At 31.2% G+C, this 22,672-nt stretch overlaps 3 protein-coding genes and 2 long non-coding RNA genes across 6 annotated transcripts; 4 read left to right on the top strand and 1 right to left on the bottom strand.

The window, feature by feature from the left end:
* Positions 1–403: 403 nt before the first annotated feature.
* LOC130510445 (uncharacterized) lies at positions 404–1,551 on the top strand. 2 transcript variants are annotated; one of them, XR_008944086.1, is made up of 3 exons: positions 427–664; positions 755–1,003; positions 1,085–1,551. It is a non-coding gene; the product is annotated as an uncharacterized LOC130510445 (long non-coding RNA). The 2 variants fall into 2 exon arrangements; XR_008944085.1 differs by having other exon boundaries at positions 404–664; positions 755–1,551.
* Positions 1,552–2,028: 477 nt separating this feature from the next.
* On the bottom strand, positions 2,029–2,910 carry LOC130510777 (uncharacterized). The gene is made up of 3 exons (XR_008944528.1): positions 2,495–2,910; positions 2,299–2,405; positions 2,029–2,210 (listed from the first exon to the last, which is right to left on the bottom strand). It is a non-coding gene; the product is annotated as an uncharacterized LOC130510777 (long non-coding RNA).
* A 3,450-nt stretch (positions 2,911–6,360) lies between these two features.
* Positions 6,361–9,005, top strand: LOC108853271 (probable WRKY transcription factor 59). The gene is made up of 3 exons (XM_018626704.2): positions 6,361–6,596; positions 6,680–6,835; positions 8,668–9,005. The coding sequence occupies exons 1-3, from the start codon at positions 6,379–6,381 to the stop codon at positions 8,882–8,884; spliced, it is 591 nt and encodes a 196-aa protein (XP_018482206.2). The 5' UTR covers positions 6,361–6,378; the 3' UTR covers positions 8,885–9,005.
* A 3,674-nt stretch (positions 9,006–12,679) lies between these two features.
* On the top strand, positions 12,680–14,262 carry LOC130511304 (uncharacterized). The gene is made up of 3 exons (XM_057008224.1): positions 12,680–13,156; positions 13,250–13,372; positions 13,592–14,262. Exons 1-3 carry the CDS (start codon positions 12,680–12,682, stop codon positions 13,970–13,972), a joined length of 981 nt encoding a protein of 326 aa, XP_056864204.1. The 3' UTR covers positions 13,973–14,262.
* Positions 14,263–20,888: 6,626 nt separating this feature from the next.
* Positions 20,889–22,657, top strand: LOC108852132 (ras-related protein RABG2). The gene is made up of 7 exons (XM_018625630.2): positions 20,889–21,201; positions 21,343–21,369; positions 21,499–21,598; positions 21,705–21,851; positions 21,957–22,037; positions 22,113–22,261; positions 22,363–22,657. The coding sequence occupies exons 1-7, from the start codon at positions 21,146–21,148 to the stop codon at positions 22,433–22,435; spliced, it is 633 nt and encodes a 210-aa protein (XP_018481132.2). The 5' UTR covers positions 20,889–21,145; the 3' UTR covers positions 22,436–22,657.
* The last annotated feature ends 15 nt before the right edge of the window (positions 22,658–22,672 follow it).

Genomic DNA, 22,672 nt, shown 5'->3' with positions numbered 1-22,672 from the left:
TAAGTACTTATAACTTTAAAATAGAAGTTTTTATCAAAAAAAAAACATTAAAATAAAAGCAGCCAAATCTTTCACGCTTGTAAATTTCTCGCAAGATCAAGAAACATGGAATATGCTCTAAAGTAGGTCCTTCAAAAATGAAAAGTTACCCGCGTGGCAATCACGAGCATCTTTGATCAGTCATGTGCCTTCTCCACTCCGCCTACCAACGACATAATATAATTATAATATTGATTTTGCTTAAAATTAAGAAATTATTACATTCAAGGTCACTTTCTCAAAATAAATAACATTCTAAGTCACATTAAACTACTCAGACACTTTCTCACACCTTTTCTTGTTCTTTACACAGCTGTCCACATATAAAATTTCCTTATTACCCTTCTTCTTTCTATCATATATCTAGAAAGTATAATTTGACTTAAGCTTCGTCTTCATCATTTATTTCCAGATTTACTTTTTTCTTCGGTTTGGATTTTCTCCATATAATTGAAGAAAACTTTGTAATTGATTTTTGTTTAAGCAAGAAAATTTGAAAAGACTGTTTTTTTTGAGAAGTCGGAAACAAGAAGTTCAAGCGGTCCGGAGAAGATTCAAAGTTCAGAACGTGAAGCTGATTTGCTTTTGAAATAATAATACTCAGTGGACATGAGCTCGGCTGCAAGTACGTACCAAGATATCTGTCAATTTTTTTTTCTGAATTTTTCTATCTACCTTTCAATTCTTAATTTATTTCTATTGTGTGTAAAAACAGGTAGATATGCCGATGAAGAATCTAGGATAAATATAAAAGATAATCACTGGTTTGGCTGTTGCTAAAAAAAATTGGTTCGGCTAACGGTAGTAATTCTCGAACTCAAGAACAGATGCTTCACTTCCGGTGTTTGCGGCTAACGGCTTCGGTGTGGACGGTGTCGTTGGTGGTGGTGCACGGCTCCGGTTCAGTTTCATTGACTGATATTTAACACAGCACTCCGGTGGTGCAAGAAAATCTCTTATATCAGTAAACAATTCAATTTAATGGTTGATTGGTTTTGTGCTTGTCTATCTCGATTATATCATGAGATTGCTTGTTTTGTGGCAGGTGTTATGAGACTAGCTTAGAAGTTTCATGGAATTGGAATCTTCTTAAAGTCAAAGAAGAAGGCAAGAAATCTAAGTTCGGCTTAGGAACGGCTTATTCTAAACTCGGTTCCCACATATTGGAAGACACTAAAATCCCTTCCAAGAGCAATGAGTTAGTAATTGAGCTTCTTTTGTGGTGTGAGCCTGCATTTTGACAGGTTTCATCGAGGATTTAAAGGTGTGATCTTTTTTCTTTGTTTGACTCACCTTGTATTTTTTCTTTCCTATGCTTTGTTTGTTGTTACTCAACTTGTTTTCACAGTTACAGCAGAGAAAATACAGTTACAATAGAGAAAATGTCAAATTCAACTTGTTTTGGATTTCTCAAATTATTTATGCATTATAACTTTTGGCCGTTTCAGGCTATCATTCAGAGTAACTTTGGTTAAGAATATTGTGTATCAACAGTTTTATATTTCTGTATTACATGACTTTCTCCCATTTTCAGTTTTCAATTTATGTACATCACAAGTATCCACATGTACGCATTCTTTGTATCCACATGTGTCTGTACTCCGTAGATATCCGCTGTCCACATGTACACGTACATATCCGTTGTCCACATGTACACGTACATATCCGCTGTCCACATCTAAATTTGTGACAAATATCCACTTTAACTAGGTTTTAACTGTCATTTTTCTCATTCTTGGAGAAAAGTATCATCCTAGAAAAAGGAAAATTTGTATCACATGTACAGGAATATGCAATATCCACATGTACACTCTTTATAATATACCTAGATGACGAATAATGCATTTAAGAATTTGTGTATAAAAGCAGATGATTCATCAATGATATTGTGTGTGAAGTTTTTGAAACTTTTTCTTATGAATTAATAAAACTTGTTTACTGGACAAAAAAGAAAAAACTCTAAACCATCACATTTTATCCGAATAAAACTCCATCCAAAACATGTAGATATAAGAATTTTGTCTGTCTCAAAATGTTAGTGTACACGTGGATAGCACCTCATAGAGGTTAACATAAAAATTCAGTAGTCATTTGGTGTACATGTGTACAACATAGCTTCATGAAAATAATATGGAACTACACTAAATCTTCACCAACATCCTTACCCCTTCCTGCCAAGAGAAAATTTTCAATAATCAGAAACAATTAATCTACAAAAAAAGAGAGACAAAAGTACCCAAGTTCCAAACTGTTACTCACATAAAACATAAAACGAGCAAGAATGCAAGATGCTGGAAAACCCTTGAGTAACCTTTATTAACCTTGGCTCAAATCCACCGTCTCGTTGCTATCAGTAGGCCACTGCACTAATTGGACAACGGCAACGAAAGGAGGAGGTTTATTGTTATGCAAACAAAGATCAGCAGATTTAAAGAAAATCTGAATTGGAACTCACTTTAAGGTTTGGCTGCTTGTTATGGGAGAGACGCCACACTTCTTTTTGTCGTTCATGGTAGAATTAGTCGGAGCCATGGCGTATGACATCAATTCGTCCGAGGCTCGGAGCCATGGCTTATGGTCAAAAAAAATGGAGGAAGTAAAAAGATACAAGAAGATAAAGAAAGTAAAAAGCAATTTTATATTTGTGTGGTTGTAATTAAAAGAAAGAGTTAAACTTTGACTTGTGAATTTTGAAATCCTGGCAATAAAAATAGACACGGCAATAAATCAAAATTGGTTTGATTTGTTATGTATTATAATAAGCTGAGGGTTTGGTTGTCTTTTTCTCACACAAAAGTACTTTAGAAGCATAAAGTGACTGATTATGTTATAATAACTCCAAATGTGACCTGCAATGTAAATCACTCTAAAATTAATTAGTTCGGCTCCACGGCAATCAGCAAACGGAAAATGACGTAAGCTGGTCGACGTCATCTCCCTGACGTCATTGCCTCCGACCTTATTAAAGTTAGAGGCTAAGAAGTAACCAGCAAGTTATATAAACTTAAAATATCACCATGCAATAAGATATTATAGCAACTATTACATCTCGACATTGGTTGCTAGAATATTCGAAACTTTATAATTCTAAAGTTTTGTATTATAAATTCAAAATATTGGTAACATAAGGTGCGCGTCCTACATAGCTATACAGAAAAGTCGCACTTTACATGTTTACAGGCTTTTAAGAATAGTTTAGAATTTTGTTAAAGAGTTAATTTAATTAACCACTGGCTCGAAAAGAAGAAAACTATCAGTGATGGTAAGTTGGTAACAATTTTATTAAATTTCATAAAATGTGATAGGTGCTTGTTTATATATTAATTTGGCGACGCATGCAAAGGTGGGTGTTTGACCATAGTTCTTTTCTTTTAAAGACTACTTGCAGTGCCCTATAAGGCAATGAGTATTACTTTTAGAAATAAAATAACAATGGAACTACTTGTCCTAGAAGCATAAGATCCGTAAAATATCTCTTTCAAATGTTACATATTTCATCTTATAATACTAAAACGGTTGTCACTCGTTTGATTAAGCCAATGTTCAAAAGACTCATAAGTAAATGGACACAGACTGGATATCCAAATATTTTGAAGATATTCGTGATCTGATCTATTCTTTCGGAATAATCATTTGCAGCATACAGATCCATGATTATAAACAAATTGTCAACTACCAAAACTGTACTTCCTGCCATTCGATTCATGTAGCATGAATACTCATAGACATAGTGCCATTGAAACTGTATTTAAACATTTGACCACTTTCATGATTAATCAATATTACGCTTTTTCTGTGTACCGATCGACAACATTATATTACGATATAAGTAGGGAAAATTGCCAAAACGGAACAAAAATTCAGCATGGTTGTTCTTATAGTATAAAACCATCATTTAGTTGTCCTTTTAGTATAATTTTTTTCATAATCCCAAAACTAACCCTTGATTAATCTAATTAAACACATTAAACTAATATAACTTAAAATAATAATAATTAAAAACGTCTAAAAAGGGAAAATTAAAAAAAAAATTATTTTTTTAATAAAATAAACTTTTTAAAACTTAATAAAATAATAATAAAAATAATTTACAATTTTTAATAAAAAACAGTTTACAAAGTTTTATTTTTATAAGAAGTTTAAAATGTTTGTAAACTTTTTAATTTTATCAAAATTTTTAATTAAAAAAAATTAAAATGTATTTTTCTAAAGTTTGTTTAAACTTTTATTAAAAACTTTTTGTAAAGTTTTATTTTTATTTTTATAAAGTTTACAAATTTTATAAATTTTGTTTAAAGTTTTTATTAAACACAAGAAACTAAAAGAATTTTTAAAAGATTTAATTAAAAACGTCTTAAAAAGGGAAAATAAAATAAAACTTTTAATTTTTTTAATAAAAATAAACCTTGTAAAAATAAAAATAATTTACAATTTTCTAATAAAACATTAAATAAACTTATTAAAAAACATTTTACAAAGTTTTATTTTTATAAAAAGTTTAAAATGTTTTTAATAAAACTTTAATTAAATAAAAATTTTAAACTTTATAAAAATAAAAATAGAACTTTACTAATTTTTTTAATAAAAGCTTTAAACTAACTTTATAAAGAAAAATTTTTACAAAGTTTTATTTTTATAAAAATTTAAAATGTTTGTAACCTTTTGAATTTTATCGAACTTTTTAATAAAAATAAAAATTTTAAAATTTTTTTTAATAAAACTTTAATAAAAATAAAATTTGTAAACTTTATAAAATAAAAATTAAACTTTACAAAAAATTGCACCTAATTTCAAAACACCACATGTTGTATAGATATGTATCATAGAGAATAAGAGTTTGTGAAAAAAAATCAAAAGAAAAACTATGGAAAACTCATAGATTAATGAAGAAGACAAGGTATAATCATTTTTTAAAAGTTTTTGACAAGTAAAATCGAAAATAACACGTTTTAGGAAGTTAGAATATTTTTAGGAGATTTTTAGAATATTTCCTTAACTGAATTTTTCATTAATTTTCGCAAAAATCATGTATCTTATCCGTAGAAGGCACCTTCTAAAAGTTTAGAACATTGACAAAAATCTAGAACACGCTTTCTACTTTTAGTAGACGGAAGAGTACATTTTAGAAAACACATTCTGCGAAATTTAGAAGACTTAATAAAAGTAGAAAATGCTTCCGGACGAAAAGTATATAGCTTTAGGATTAGTAGAATGCGCATTCCACTTTCTTAGAAAACTAGTAAATAGTAGAATGTACGTTCTAAAAATAGTAGATGAACGTGTTTATTTTAGAAATCGCTTTCTACTATACCATTTTCCGTAGAAGGCACATTCTACCTTTAGTAGAACGTATTTTCAAATTTTTATTTATCAACTTTTTGAAAAAAATAAAAATACCAGCATGTGTATATAGGTGTTTTATTAATTCTTTATATTTTTTTTTTTTGATTCACAAAAGTATTTATTTCATTAGTTTTCAGAAATACAAAGGATAAAAAAGAGAAAAATTGGACAAAAAAAGATTTATACCAAAGGGACAACACCCTTGTTTTTTTGTTCTCTATAGGCAATTTTCCCATATAAGTACGTGGTATTGTAGAAAAACAGGTAAAAGCTTAAAATCATTAATATTGTTAACCAGAGCTAGGTTTTTGTAAGATTTTGAAACCATTTTTTCAAGAATGTGAATTTATTTCAGATGAAATAGCAAGGAGATACAAGAATATCCTGAATCTAAAGCTGCATATATACAAGCAAATTCTATCTAAGAATCCCCCAAAAAATATATAGAAAAAGACTCCTTAATAATATATCAGGTTTAATCCCTAATCAAAAGGCTTGGATTAAAGCTACACAAAAGATTTCGATTTCAAAAGATTTTGAAACCATCTTCTACTGGTTCGCTTGCTAGCTAAATCCACTCAGGATCTAGCTTTTATCAAAAGTGCTTAATTAGTGTAACATTATTGTCAAGGGACCCGTGACCGTATACTCGAGGTTTGATTGGACAAACTTCAGAGAAAATCTGAAAAACCTTTAAGATGTGAAATAGTAATATATAATAATACTAATAAATAAAGTCACTTGTCGTTTTAGCAATTCCATTCAAGAAGCTTCGTTGAATCTAGGCATGATAGTAGCCATAAATATTATTTTATCACTTATTTAAATGCAAAGACACTTGGTGATGTTATATTATTTCCTAGTTGAATCAAGGAGTATTTGATTTCTTTCCTTTTGATTTTTATGTATATATAAACAGTATATATCTGCTTAACAACATCCCTCCTCCTAGTTCAACAACGCCAAAAACACTAAACAACATTCTCGAAAAAGAAAATGAACTACCCTTCAAACCCTAACCCTAGTTTCATAGATTTCCCTGAAACTTTCGCATCGGATGATTATGATGATGCTTTTCAGATGATCATGGAACAAATCAGCCTCGAGGATCACTCACCCACCTTGAGTTGGAATTCATGTGAGAAATTACTGGCTACAGAGATCACAAGCCCTCTTCAAACAAACCTAGTCACCTCACCTATGAGCCTTCAAATGTAAGTCAAAATTTTCTATCATACAGCTTAATTACCATATATGATAACAGTGAAAATTTTAAAACTGTAATAACTTTATTTAGAGAGGACAAAACTGAGATCAAGAAGAGGAAGAGACACAAAGATAATCAGATTATTCACGTGTTTAAAACGAAATCCATTGAAGAAGTTGCTTTGGATGACGGATATAAATGGAGGAAATACGGCAAGAAACCTATAAGGGGCAGTCCATTTCCGAGGTAAATCATTGATTCTAACTTCGTTAGGATGCATAATTATTTTTATAGTTGCGATTTATCGACTCGTAGATGCTTACATTTAAAGTTTATGACAACTTGAATAATAGGCGCTTTTTTTAATAATAGGAGTTGCATATTCCTTATGCTATATAGCTTGTGTTTTTTGTTTTGCTAAAAACTATAGTTTGTGTTGGTTTGAGTATCGCAATGAAATATGTCCACTTGATAATTAAGGAAGTATGCATCTCTTAAAGTGTGTATTAGTTAAGTGTCAAATAGGCAACTTGTTTACATGGTGGAGGCATGAGTTTTACAAGTTAAATTACTGCTCTTTTTGCACTAAGCCACCACAGTATGTCAAAAATCAGACAAAACCTTGTTCATCGGTCTAGTAAAAAGTAAAATAAAACCAAACTCTAGTAGTTTCAGTTTTCTGTGTTACACATTTACTCATTGCAGAAATCACACAACAGTTTGTGTGAGCTTGTTTACCTACAAAATTCGATTATATAAATATGATAGTTTTTCAATCTATCTTATTAAAACAGAAGCATTCTGTTGGACCTAACATTTATTTTGTAAGTTTTTAAATTAAATACACCTTTATACTTTATAGTTAAACCTACATTAAATCATTAATGTTCCTTTCTTTATATTACTATCCATGTTTCCAAACAATATACTTATTTCTTACTACTATCAATATTTCCAAACAATATATTTTATACTACTATCAATGTTTCCAAACAATACAATAATTAATCTTAATATTTTATATCTATCATTTTCTCTTTAAAATTTTGTAGAAACATCATAATTTCATAAATTGCAAAATAATGAACTTTAAAATTTGGATTATAAGATTACAAATTATGAAGCTATTACAATTTAAATCAAATTAGATTACATATTGGTCATCCATTAGTTCAATCGGTTAGTCTCGAATTTTAGTGATTTTTGTTAATATGAATATTTTAAAAACCTAAATTGAATTGTTAGATCTCCGGATTAACCGGTATAATCACAATCGGGTTGAATTTAGAAACACTGATTTAAATGCAAAAATATTTTAAATACACTCTTTAAAAGTTACCAAAATATTTGTTAAGTTATTAGTAAAAAAATTTCATCGTAAAATGGAAGCGCGGATCATAATCTAGTAATCATTATATTAATAATTAAGAATACAACCCCTTTATGAGTTTCGACTAATAAGGTTTCTCTAATACTTTACATGTTTAGGTAATGTATAAACTATAATATTGTTAGTGTTCCTTCTTCGGAGGAGATGTTTCGTGTCCAAAATGCATGTTTCTATATGTATGTTTATGTGTATAAAAGCCAACATGTAGATAATATACACAATCAGCATATATATAATGTATCTCGGTGTGTGTTGGTTTTATATATTCATGTGGACCATGTGTTCTAAATATTCAACAAGTGTAGGGCATATAATATAAGGGTTTCATAATATAATACATTAATTAACACCTACTGAATGTACAAATTAATTAACTTTTCAAGGACTTATTATTCTGTTTACTAAACAATTGTTCATATGCTCCAGTTTTATGTCCACTCCTCACAAGTTGTTATTTAAGCTTATAACAATTAACACATGGGAATATCATACTTAAGTTCTTTGTTGTATGTTACCATTGATTTCAAGTGGACATATAAACGACGATATTGTAAGCTAACACTGGTTCTATTATTATTGGACCACACTATCTATTATATATAACTGATTATAATCAAACCATTATACTACAAACCATATAGAATCTGACAGAGTTTACTAAGTGATTTGTGTTAATTATTTGAAACAGGCATTATCACAAGTGTTCGAACCCCAATTGCATCGTGAAGAAGAAGATCGAGAGAGATACGAGCAATCCTGAATATGTGTTGACAACTTACGAAGGGAGACATAATCACCCCAGCCCTTCTGTGGTTTATTGTGATTCAGACGACTCTGATCTTACCTCTCTCAACACTTTGTCTTTTCAGACTCGTACTTATAATTATTCACATTCAGCTCCATGACCGTACTTAAAAGTTTGTGCGTCCAGATGTGTATATAGTGTATATATCATCGTAATCATGCACCATATGTATCCGCTTGTGACTTGTTGGGTCGGTTTTGTAATGTACTGGTATTGGGGGGGGGGGGGGGGGGGGTGGGGGTTAACCGGAAATCATCTTGTATGTGCATACATTATGACATTATGATAGTAAATGTTGTATATGAATATATTAACTGATTTGCACATGAGACTCTCTTAGACGGGGTACACTCGAGTAGTTGAATGGCTTCAACAGTTGAATGGCTGCAGTGATGGTATTGAAAATGAAAAAAAGAGAGGACATGGATTCATCCTAGTTGAATTAAGATTAAGATGAAGGATTCAAACCGCTGATTTCAAATGTCTTGGCATCTTTATTCTATAAGTTAGCAAAATGAATATAAACTAACAAAAAATAGGTGTGGGTACCAACATACATATTAAGATGAAGGATTCGAACCGTTATTTTCAAATTTACCACATATACTTCTTATGTAGATCACTTTAAGCAAAACTTGCAGAGTATGGTAGTTAGATAAGTGTGTTAGAAAATTGATTTCTATATGTAACTTTCATACTAATGTCTACACCACCAAATGTCTACTTCGAGGAAACATAATTGCAAGTATGAAAGTAGTTTGTACAGTAAAATATGGCTTAGCAAAAATATCAATTTAGGAACTGATTGAAGAACATGCTCTTTGTGCCTTCATTTTTTTTTTGATAATCGTGGGTATCCCAAAGACTTTTTAAGTCCAAAAATTAATTCCACAAGATCCACGGTATTCTGTGTATTCTTTCCATTTAAGGTAGTTCGGATGTCTTCGTTGCAAGCTAATCATCTTTTTATTAATGCAACTGCCGTAAGAAAAAAGATCTGTTTGAAGATGTAACCATGATAAGCTTAATATTATATATTTTTTGGATACATATATTCCCTACATGCAGGTCTAGTTATGGCATAAGGGTGCATTTGTACGAGGTCTCAAAAACCATCTTCATAAGCTTCATATTATATATTTTTAGTGCTTTTTAAAATTGAGTTTTTTTCTTTTGGAAGTTCTAGTTATTATTTGCAAACCTAAAACCATTGCATAAGGCCCACAGATAATAACAAGTTGGGCCTGTCAACATCCTCTGTATATTAATTATAGAACATTTCAAGATATATGTTTTCCTAACTACTTATCATCACTATAATAATTCGTTGAATCAGTAGAAAAATAAGTTAGTCCATATAAATATATATTATTTTTTTATTATATGATTAACATAAACTACTGTATTATTAATTATTTCCTTAAATAACTAGTGTACAAAAGAATATTCTCAAATATTTCCTTACACAAAAGTTACAGAATTACCTAATATGATTAACATATATATATATATATATATATTAATTAATAATTATAGATCATATATTTGACAACATTTTTTTTATCATTTTCCTGATTCATTTAATATTATTAAATTAAATTAAATAACCATATAAAATATATAAAAATTAGAATTTTTTCTTGTATGTGATATTTTGAATTTTTTAAAACAACTAAAGATAATAAAAGTCTCACATTAAAAAATTTGTGATCGGTGGTTTATTTATTTTTTTGTTCAAATAAGATACAAATGATCTTAAATGGTATGAATATGAAGTTTCATTAATAGATATTCATATTATATATATAGGTTAATTTCAAAATTTGTATTGAAAAAATCTCACATTAATTTTTTGTGATTAACGGTTTAAATTTTTGTTACAATAAATATACAAATGTTAATAAAATCATATTAGTAGGAAGTGTCAATAGTAAATATTTATATAAAAATATACTACATATATCTATGTCAATATCACTAAAGTTTAATTATATACCATATAAAGTAAATAAAATGGTTACTTTGATTTATTTATCAAAACATGATTGTAAATAAACAAAATGTATTGGTTTTGATTTATGTGTTTACTAAAATGTATATACTTTCATGTATACAAATTATTCTTTAAATGTGTGGTTTCTAATATGTTATTTGATCCTGACAAATTCATAAATACATTTCTTCAATCCAAGTGATTTTAATATTGGAAGCACTATATATATATATATATATGTTATATATACAAATTATTCTTTAAATATGTGGTTTCTAATATGTTATTTGATCCTAACACTCATAAATACATTTCTGCAAATCTAAGTGATATTTAATATTGAAAGACTATATTATATATATATATATATATAAATATTCGTTCAGATTAAATAATTTAGTCTTGATTTTTATTCCTAATAAACTTTTCAATGAAATATCATAACAACATTTCAATTACGTACTTTTGAGTTTGTTCAAAGAATAAGAGATCTGATCATTTATCTAATATATTTTTTCCTTAATATCCTATCTAGCTATTATCAGTGTAAGAATGAGAAATTTGAATTATTTACTCCATCCGTTTCATATTACTTGTCGTTCTAGGTTTATGCACACATATTAAGAAAACATTTAATTTTACATATTTTCAAATAAAAACACTATTACCAATACACCTAACCATATATCAACCAATAGAAAAATAGAGTAGAGAACATTGTGAATAAATTTTGCATTGAAAACCGAAAACGACATTTATTTTGAAACGAAAATTCTACTCTACAACGACAAATAATTCGAAACGGAAGGAGTATAAGTTTTCTGGTTTATCATTTAATAAAATACAATTCTTAGTCTATACAATAGTTTACATATACTAGAATGGTAAAGTATTATATATATATTTATTGGTATACTCTTAAATAATAATCCTCAAATCGTAGGTTAATAAAATAATCAATTTGTTTTGATGTTCTAGATGATTTTATACCAAACTGGTTAATATATACTATACATATATTTCGAATTTGCACTTATATTCTATAACAGATTATATTATCTTTGAATACTATTCTGTGAATACGGTTTTCCGGTGATTTTATTAAAAATTTTGATTCTTACATATGTATTTAGAGTGGAACTAAGTTTTACAGATGTCCATCATTTTAAACTAACACTTATTTAATTCATCGAAATTCACATAATAAGTTAAGAAAAAGAAACAAAACTCATATCAGTGAAATAGAAACGAGAACAAAAACCCAATTTTATATAGGTATAAAATGAAATCACATACAGAGAATTAATACTAAAAATCAAGAAAAAACAATCTTATCTCCTTTTGTCATTTTACAATCAATGTTGCTATATGGTTTTGGTGATTTGTGTCAGTCGCCAAACTTAATTCATTTTGTGCATATGAAGTCTTAAAAATAATAAAAATAAGTTGTAATACGTTAACTATTCTACAACGATGATACATTTAAGAGACCAACATTTGTATTCGTCATTTTACAATCAATAAAGATTGTAATGTTGCAAAATATTAAAACCTTTTAATGAACAAATTTAGTATAAAACTCATTCCGCGCATGCGTGCAGAATATCAACTAATGTTTATCAAAAAGATGGGGTGAAATTGTTTCCTTCCAAGAGGATAAATACAAAAGATGTTATCAAAAATAAGAAAATATTGTCAGTATGAAGACATAAACAAGGGGTTAAAACATGCGCTGCACGCGCTCCTCTCCTCTCTCCCTCAAGGCGACAAAACCCTAATCTCCATCCCCGTTCCTTTTTCGACGAAGCTGCCGCCTCCGTCGCGGTTTCGCCGCCGTCTGTTCTAGTGAAATCAGACAAAGAGACCTAAGCCCTCTTAACCTTTCACCCATTTTCTCTTTCCATGGATTTAAAGGATCCGTCTTACACTACTGCTCAGTGTGCAAATGTTAATCTCTATGAATCCAGTGCTGGCTCCTCTGAAAAAACACCTCCATCTCCAAGGACAGATCCCCGCTGGCCATATCTAAATAAGTGGTCTGTGAGCGTCTCTTCATCTCCTCAATCTCCCCAGTCTGTTCTTTCTCCTCTGAAATCAAATCCTGAACCGGAAGCGGAAGTACAGCAGCCGTTAATGATATCCTCTTGTGCTCCTGAATCAGGAGAGGAAATCATCACTTCCTCCGAAGACATGGTTTCCTTGCCACTGAACCACTCGCCAGTGACAGTTCAAAACCCTAAGGATGCTCGTGAGGGTATGGCTGATGCTCCAGCTACATCCTCGCCTTCTCCATCTCTAGGGGCTTGGACGACTCCGCTCAAGATGTCTGCTTTCGACTCCATGGAAACTGACAAGAGGGGCAAGGGTCCATCTCATCCAGTCCTCTCAGACGAATCTCAATGGGCTTGTTTGTCTAATCAGGGGAATAAGAAGCATCCAACATCATGTGGTACCTCTGTTCCTGCGTGACAGAATGAACCTAGTCCCATTATCAAGGCTGCTTCACAAGAATATCCATGGGCAGCAAAGATGAAATCAGTGTGCAATCTCAACAGGGTCACTGTTCCTGACTACTTGGAGGATGGAACCCTTAAGGTAACTGTCCCAAGTCATGTACTTCTTCAAGGTATTCAAAATCAAAAAGAATATGTGGTAGGTCAGTTTTATCGTTGCTCTGCACCTGCTGGTGGTTTGATTCATGTTGTGGTAACTAGAATATGGGGCAAAAAATGTTCTATCTTCACCAAAAAATTAGGAGAATCTTCATACTTGTTTCATATTCCGGATGATGCAACTCGCAAGTTCGTTATCCAGAGAGGAATATGGCATATTGATGATTGCTTGATGTTTGTTTCTGCTTGGTCTCCGGCTGAGACAATTACTTTGCCAGAAATCAAAACTATTACACTTTGGTTGTCGCTCAAGAACATACCAAATCACCTCTACTCTTTTGAAGGAATCAAGTGGATCGCTTCAGGTATTGGAGAGCCAATGCTTACATACAAACCCTGGCTTGATCCTACACTAATGGGAGAAGCAAAAATTCTGGTTGAGGTCAAGTTAGATAAGCCTTTCGCTCAGAGAGTAGCTATTGAGGATGAGAGTGGATCTGTCTCAATGGTTGATGTGGTGTACTCTTGGCTGCCTTCGAAGTGTGCAAGCTGTGGTCAGCTGGGCCATAAAGCGTCTCGTTGATTGGGACAGCTGCTTGATCCAACTAAGAGCACCAAGACATCATCTGTAATATCAGGAGATGTTGAATCAAGTTGTATGGCAAATGAGGCAAATAATATGGTCAGGGATAAAGAGGAAAGAGTTCCTAGTCCTAACCATTCAGTTAAGAGCGTGACTGTCCCACACACTCCAACTCCAAATGTGGCTGATATTTCCGATTCAATCTTGGCTCTAGCTACCAACATGCCTAACGATCAGATCACCAACGCTGAGGACAACTCAAGGTTGGACACAAAGCAAGGTAATACTACAAAAAACTCTCACACATCTTTGGTTTCTTCAAAAGAGACTCCATCTTCTTCCAATTCTTGTCTCAACCAATTCTGCTCCAGCTGATTATTCAATCCGCATGAGCTTATCAAGCTCTAATTTACGCACCAATCGATTTAGTGCTTTAGAATCTTCGGATGATGAAGACATTGATGAGTTGGATCCAAAAGAATATTTGTCTCCTTCAGGCAAAGTGTTTCTTCGGGAAAGGCCGGTTAAACCGTCTACAAAGGCTAAAGAGATGCAACTGCAGTCCGTAGCTCGTGGACATGGTAACCGCAGTCGTGGCAATCATGGTCGTAATAGAGGTGGTCGTGGGCCTCATGGCTAACTCTGCTACGTCTTGTACTCTCCAAGTGGTTGAGTTTCAAAACTCTTTGCTAATTCTCTATTTAGTATCTGGCTTTGTTAAGCACTGGTACTGATTTCAAACTTTTATGCTTCCAAGCAGTAGGTTAAACTTTTTCCTTATCTCTACTACTCTAAAACTGTATGGCCTTGGTCATAGTTGTACTACTTGCATTTTAATAGAAAGCCTTTTTACAAAAAAAAAATGAAGACATAAACAAAATCATCAACATGAGAATGAAAATATAAAATATGCGGTCTAATAAAACGGCTAAGAAACATATAAATAAACATTAATCGTAAGTATTAAATTGTAGAACTTTGCTTCAGTAATCATCGTTACATTCATTTTCATCCCCTAGATATTATTTAAAAAAATAAATTTATGTGGAACTAACCCAAAATAAGGAAACAAAAATAATGACTTAGAATCTTAAAAGAAAACACTAAGCATGTACAAGCCAACGGTTGAGAAGACCATCAAAGACTTTACGGTTCCTCTTGCTAAGATAGAGTCTTTGATAAGTCTGTCGAACATCTTGAACATAGCAGCCGGGGTTTATGAAGAGCTGTTGTGGAGCCTGTTGTCCTGACCAAATAATCTAAATTGTAGCTTGGGAAACTAACAGGCGAAGGGCTGACAAAATGTTAGTGTGTCTCGACAACCAGGATGATAGAGCAGTCTATGTGTGGAAGGTGAAGCTGTTGTATCCAAGGCGCCTGACAACTAACAACTAAAGGCATTGACTGATTTCACATCTAAGAAAGAGATGGTCAGTGTCCTATCGCCTTGTCACAAAGGCAACAAGAGGGGCGATTTATAACTCCCCACATTGCTAAGCGAGATCTCGTAGGCGACCTATCAAGATGAGTGACCAAAAAATGGAAAGCATGGTGATGAATAACTCCTTTAAACAACAAATTAGATGTCCAAGATTGGACATGAGCTCTTGGGTGAAGAGCTTCCCATGTGTTTTTAGTAGAGAAATAATCAAGCTCACAATCATTCACACACCAAAAAAAACCATCATCAGGATCAGAGGGAGTAGGAAGACAGATAGTTGATAAATGGATTTGAAATTCCAGCATCTTCTCAGAGTGAGTAGGTCTCAGGTTCCAGCCATCAATGTTCACTGTAGAAGAGACCATAGCATCAGGTGGGACTCCTAGCTTAATGGACCAAAAAAAAAATAATCAGCAGCCCGAACAAAGTTCATGAATCATACCAGAAGCTGATTATATATTCATTGCCCACTTTGCTCTTTAACAGATCTGAAACCGAGTGACGGAGAGACTGAACAGCTCGCTAGTTCCATGATGTGTGGCTGGAAGAGTTAATGGCCAATAAGATTATGTTTTGAATCCTGTTTTCTTTGACCCAAGCTGCCCATAACGAGTTGGAGCCACAGTATAGGATCCAGATTAGGCGCAAACAGAGAGAGAGTGGTTCAAAATTGAAAGGTTTCGCAGACCAAGCCCACCTTTTTCCTTAGGTAGACAATTTGCTTGCCAAGAAATCTTGGTACAAAGTGTTCGGTTATGTCCCCAGACCATAGGAAACACGGGCAGAGGTTCTGGATTTTGGTGAGACAGCCTTTGGGCAGGATGAAAACCGAAAACAAAAAGTTCAGAAGGCCATAAATTACTGATCTGATAATTTGCAACCTGCCCGTATAAGAAATAGCTCTAGACGTCCAAGATGTGAACTGAGCTCTGAGTTTATCAAGAAGTGGCATGTAGTCTGAAATCTTGAGCTTCCTATGCATAAGTGGCAACCCCAAGTAGTGGATAGGAAGAGAACGTAAGTTGAAACCAATTCTAGCAAACCATTAGTTTCATCATGAGTCAATCCACCCGTGAAGAGTGCAAACTATGTAACACACATCCAGATCATTCTAGTAATGAAATGCATATTCTTAACAAACAAAAAAAAAACCGTTTATATATCAGCATCGCATTCATTTTCATCCCCTTGATATTATTTGAAATTTAAGTTTCTGAAGCTTGTTTATGTGTCATTTACCACATTCATTTTCATTAGAAAATAATGATATGTCTTTGTAAAAATGATGACAAGGCTTGAAGTTAGTTTTGACTAGATATTTGCTTTTAAAGCTGATATATAATTTTGGTAGTTTTTTGAATATATTAATAATTCATATATCATTACTAAACTAAAATATAAAAATATAACATTGAAAATTCCTTTTTATAATCATAAAATTTCTGATCACTAGAATTTTTTTCTGAGTTTATATGTAGTTTTAAAAAATTTTATATTATAATCATATTACCATCAGTTTCCTTTTATATTTGCAAGTTTTTGGAATACTATCTAGTTTTACTTTCTGATAACTAAAAATTATTTGTGACAACATTTCTTCTAATTTTATACAATTTTATTTAATATATGTTAACATAAATTTAGATTAAAAAATCTATCCAAATAATAATTCCAAATATATACATACCCATTCATAGACATAAAATTTAAATAAAAAGATTAGATATTGCTAATGTTGACACTATTTGTGACTATACATTTGCATTTAAAGTTGATTTATACTTTTGATAAGCTTTTTAGAATGAGAGTGAAGGAACTCTGAACAAAGTTGATTTCTTGCGCCTTAATTAATAAAATATAAATAAAAAAAATATTTTTTACAAATTTGAAGATATTACTTAATTCTATTTTGATGCAATTTCTTATTGCAAAATTGTTTTCCAAACTTTTATGTAGTTTTGTAATTATAAAATTCTAATCATAGTACCAACAATTCCTTTTATATTTACAATTTTTTGAAATTTAATTTAGTTTTACTTTTTGATAATTAAAAGATTATTTCTAAAAAAAAATCTTCTTAATTTATACAATTTTATTTAATTTATTTTAACCAAAAATATCCAAGATTATAATTTTAATTATATGCATATCTATTTTTAATAAAATAAAATAAAATTAGGTATTTATTAAAAGATTTTTAAGCAAATATAAAATCTAAAATATTAATATAATTTTATTTTTAAATCTAAATTAGTTTAAAATTTTATTTCAGCACACAGTGCATGAAAACACATGAATCATGTATCGATGATACATGTGTTACACAATATGACACGGAAGTAAAGAGATGATGTTCTTTTTTACTTTTTTTTTAATCTAGAGTAAGAGCATGATTAATGGAAGATTCTTTTTTTGAGCAACTAAGGAATTTTCATTAAAGAAAAGATAGCCCAGCGGGCTTAGTTTGTGACAACAAGGTGAGCTTTTGCTATAGAGTCCGCAGGCCCATTTGAAGATCTAGAGACAAAAGAAAAATTGCAGAAAACAAAAGAGGAAGATAGCGAAGCGATGTTCGACAAGATGCCGTAGAATTCTGTCGGTCTCCGGTTCGATTGAATCGCCGTGATGAACGCTTGAGCATCTGAGCATAGCCAGATTGATGTGATACCGATGGTGGATGCATGGAATATAAAGAACGTCTCTTAACTTTTAAATAAGAAATTTAGTCTACCACCAGAGTATTATAGTGTGATTTACTTTTTACTAATTGTTAAGTTTTTATGCTAATGATACATTTCTAATGTTACTTTCTTTTGGAAACTAGGTTTAACCTGTTCCATTTTTTTGTTGGACTAAAGCCTGTTCTATTTTTTTTTTCGACTAAAGCCTGTTCTATTTAAGTTTTTTTTTTTGCCTAGTTGTTATTCAGTTTTTGAATTTAATAATACATAATTTCTCTTATGTCAAAAGTTAGATAAACATATCAGATAAAAACAAATATGATGATTGACAGCTACATGTTTTGTCATGTCAACGACTAAAGAAGAGATGAGGAGTGAAGGCAAGCACGATCTGGTCGACAACTTACCAGCAATCGATCATGTGAACGAACTTAAAAGAACATCTCCCATTCTCAGTTATCTATTATCCTCTTCCTTTTTTCACACTTTTGCCTGTCAATCTTTTATTTCGTTTTTTATCTGAGATCCTAATAAATCTGACATTATTATTATTTATTCATTTTTTCTCCATAAAAGTCTATCTCTCAGAAACTGATACAAGCAAGTATCCCACTGCGTGAGAATGTCTTTGTTAGTGATGAAATTTAAATACAATTTTTTTCAGAAATGACCTAATAAAAATATGCTATTGTCGGTAACAAATAAAAAAAACTACCACTACAAGAAATCATGGCACGTTCTGACAGATAAAATGTTGTCAAAAATTTCTGAAACATTTCTGAAGAAATACCGAGGAAACCGAATATTAGAAAGTCGTCGATATTTCGTAAAAAAAAATTCTGAGAAAATATCGACGAAATATGATATTTCTGAATATTCTAAGAAAATTCCCGAGAAATACTTGTATTCGTTAATTGGCCCTTTTAATTGAATCAAATTTTATTTAATCATCAGAATTCGTTGAAATTTTTTGACAAAATTCTGACGAAAACACATTTATATTGAGATTTCATTTTGAGATTTTACTTCTTTGGAATATCGTCAGAATATTCTAAATGGAATTCCGACAAAATTCTGACGAAAACACTTTTATATTGGAATTCCGGTTTGGAATTTTACTTACTCGGAATTTTGTCAGAATTTTCTGGCGGAATTTCGATGAAATTGGTATTTTTGTTGGAATATCGTCGGATTTTTCTGACAGAATTTCAATGAATAATTGCTTTCAATATGAAATAATCAATATAAATGTAAAATTGGATATCGACATGGTCAAACAAACATATATCATGTGTCTAGTAGGATGTGAATTGACAATCATTCAATTTTTTTTTCAATTTATAAAATCATCTATGAATATATCAACGAAACATAATATCTCATATAAAGAATTATTTACTTAAACTAACTTATATCGGTAATCTAACTTATCAAATCAATTTTGTGTAATATCATCTCATATAAACTAATATATGTAGATAACTCCATATAATCATCAAAAATATATTAAAACATTATTATGGGTCAAATTTCGCATGTTTCGAAATCGTAAATATGATTTTGTCAGAATTTCCGATGAATATAAATCGCAACCAATTGAAATGTATAGAGAATATGTTATGTCCGTTAGAAATTTGTCAGATTCTGACAAAATGTCCATTTAACGATTATTCCGTTGAAATTCTAACGAAACGTATTTGGTCGTCAAAATTTCGTCGGAATTTACATCCCCGGAAAAGTGAACTGCCAAAATTTTTGTGAACCGTCAAAAATGTTTGTGAACCGCGAAAACCTAAAATATTTCTAAAGAAATCCGACGAACCAATTCCGTCAGAAAATTTTAACTTAAAAACGCCTCTTCTTCTTCCTCATTTCTCCTCTCTCTCACTAAAATCTGAACAGTTCTCTCCAATTTTCCTTCTCTAACCCGATGACCGAACACCCTAAACTTTCAAATTATCCCATTGATCATGTAAGTCATTTTTATCTTTTCTTAATTGAGTTATGTTAGTTTTATGGTACTAGATTTTTGGGTTTTAGGTTTTGAATGATAGGTTTTTGTTAGTATGAAGAATTTCATGAATTAGATCGTAGATTTTGTTGCTAGGTTGTGGTTTAGATAGGTTTTGATTGAGATGTTGTAGGTTGTTTGTTTAATTTATAGTTTTGTGAAATTTACAATTTTTTTATAAGTATACAACAAAAAACAGATTTCATCGGAAAGTCGTTTGGACGACTTAGTTTGTTTCAAAATATGTTGAAATATTAATAAATAGACGTATTTTTCATTGTAAATATAAAACCAACAATATAATATTTAGTTTATACTTATATAAAAATATATGTTGATAGATTATTAATTTATGATTTTAATTGGACTATATATTTACATGGGAATTTTAAAATATTATTATCTTATTATTTTATCAATTGTATTATATTTTATACTGATTCAAATTGAGATCATCGAAATTTATTAATTTATAGAGATTATTAATTTATTTTATATTAATTCACAGAAGTTCTACTGTATATAGATAAATAGGGGAAAGCTGCACAACTTTAGACACGTATCCATTGACTTTTAATTCACGGCAGAATAACATTCATATCCTCAAATTAATTTTTTCGTCGATCATTGTTAAGGAATTGGCGACCAAATATAGACAATTCATTGAAATCTGTTCGGAAAAGAAAAGACAACTCAGTTCTCCTGTAAATTAAATGATTTACTTTTGTAGTATATTACCTGTAATATTTTTTCAGATTAGTATTCGCTGGCTTGGCCTAGCTATTTGCTTTTAGTTGGCGAAGGATTCACATGGCTTCTCTTCACATCAACCAAATATCATAACACGTGATAACTGATAAAGAACCCTTTTTCTGTTTTTTTCATATCATCTTTTTCTTTCAAGAAGACAGAAGAAGAAAAAATCATCCAGACCGATCTCGTAGACTTTTCTTTTCTTGTCTTCTGTCAAAAACCGGAAAGAAACTTTTCAAGCAGAAGAAACAAAAGAAGAATCTCATAGATTCGTGAGCTTCACGACGATGGAGTCTTTAAAGAACAGAACATTGCTGAAGGTCATCGTCCTCGGAGATAGCGGGTAATCATTTCCTCAAGACTTTTTGTCAAGATTTTTTGAGACTTCTCTCTTGATAATGATAGAATATTGTTCATGTTCTTTTATAAGAAATAATAAAATAAATTTATCTTATTTGTGTTTTCTAAATCTTTATTTATGCAGGGTTGGCAAAACTTCATTGATGAATCAGTATCCTCTTTAAATCTTACCATTCAAACTTATAATTTGGTCTGATTTCTGTTAAAATTTCGGTTTATTTTATGCTAAATCTCTAAATTTTATGCGGTCTTTGTGAGAAACCCTAACTTGTTACTTAAGATACGTGTACAAGAAGTTTAACCGACAATACAAGGCCACGATAGGAGCAGATTTTGTAACGAAGGAGCTCCATATCGAAGACAAAGCTGTCACTTTACAAGTAAAATTTATAAATCATCCCTTGTTTCACAAGTAAAACTTTTTTTTATTCAGAAAATACTATGAAACTTTTTGTCAAAAAAAACTTATAAAACTCTGTTTTGCAGATATGGGATACAGCTGGACAAGAGAGATTTCACAGTCTAGGAGCTGCCTTCTATAGAGGTGCTGACTGTTGCGTTCTTGTCTACGACGTTAACAATCTCAAATCTTTTGAAACACTCAGTTCTTCGCACATGGAATTCCTCAAACAGGTTTTGCTCTAATCATTCATTTTCTTGCGAGAGAAGTTACAGTGTTACCGTGCGTTGATTTTCGAAATTCTGATTGATTCGATTCCTTTTGCTGATACCTTCCAGGCAAATCCAGTGGAACCTGAGAAATTTCCATTTGTTTTGATTGGTAACAAAACCGATGTAGATGGTGGAAACACCCGAGTTGTAAGACTATATTCTCTACGAATCTCCTTTTTAGACCCACCAAAACGCTTAACCTCAGCAATTTTGCTTATGCAGGTTTCGGAGAAGAGAGCCGTCGAATGGTGTGGTACGAAGGGAAACATGCCGTACTATGAAACCTCTGCAAAGGAAAATATCAATGTGGATGAAGCTTTTTTGGGTGTTGCACACGAAGCTCTCTCCAATGAACATAAACAAGACTACATGTGAGTTTCCATACATATCAACTTCAATTGATGGACACATCTAACTCTTCCAACTTTTCTCTAAGGTTTCATGTTTGATTCTTTTGTCTTTGAATTTGCAGATATTCCAGAGACATATCTGCATCTGTTGCAGACATTCTTGAGGAGCCGTCAAGACCAGGCTGTTCTTGCTGATTCTTAATTAACATGTCTGATCAATAATATCGATTCCAAGCTCTTCTGTTTTCAATCTTTGTCTTTTTATTTAATTATATGTTGGTTTATATCAATTATTGCGGTTTAGTAACAAAAAAAACTGGCAACGACCTGAGTGTTTTGGTTCATGTGTAGCATTCTAATATTGTTCATGTTATTGTTGATACATTCAAACAATAAAAATCATTTGGAACATTGGATCTATTGGTTTTCCAT

The sequence above is a fragment of the Raphanus sativus genome, chromosome 4, assembly GCF_000801105.2.
Source record: "Raphanus sativus cultivar WK10039 chromosome 4, ASM80110v3, whole genome shotgun sequence".
Lineage (NCBI taxonomy): Eukaryota > Viridiplantae > Streptophyta > Magnoliopsida > Brassicales > Brassicaceae > Raphanus > Raphanus sativus.
The sequence above is the reverse complement of the archived record's forward strand: the minus strand, read 5'-3'. Positions and strand labels throughout refer to the sequence as shown.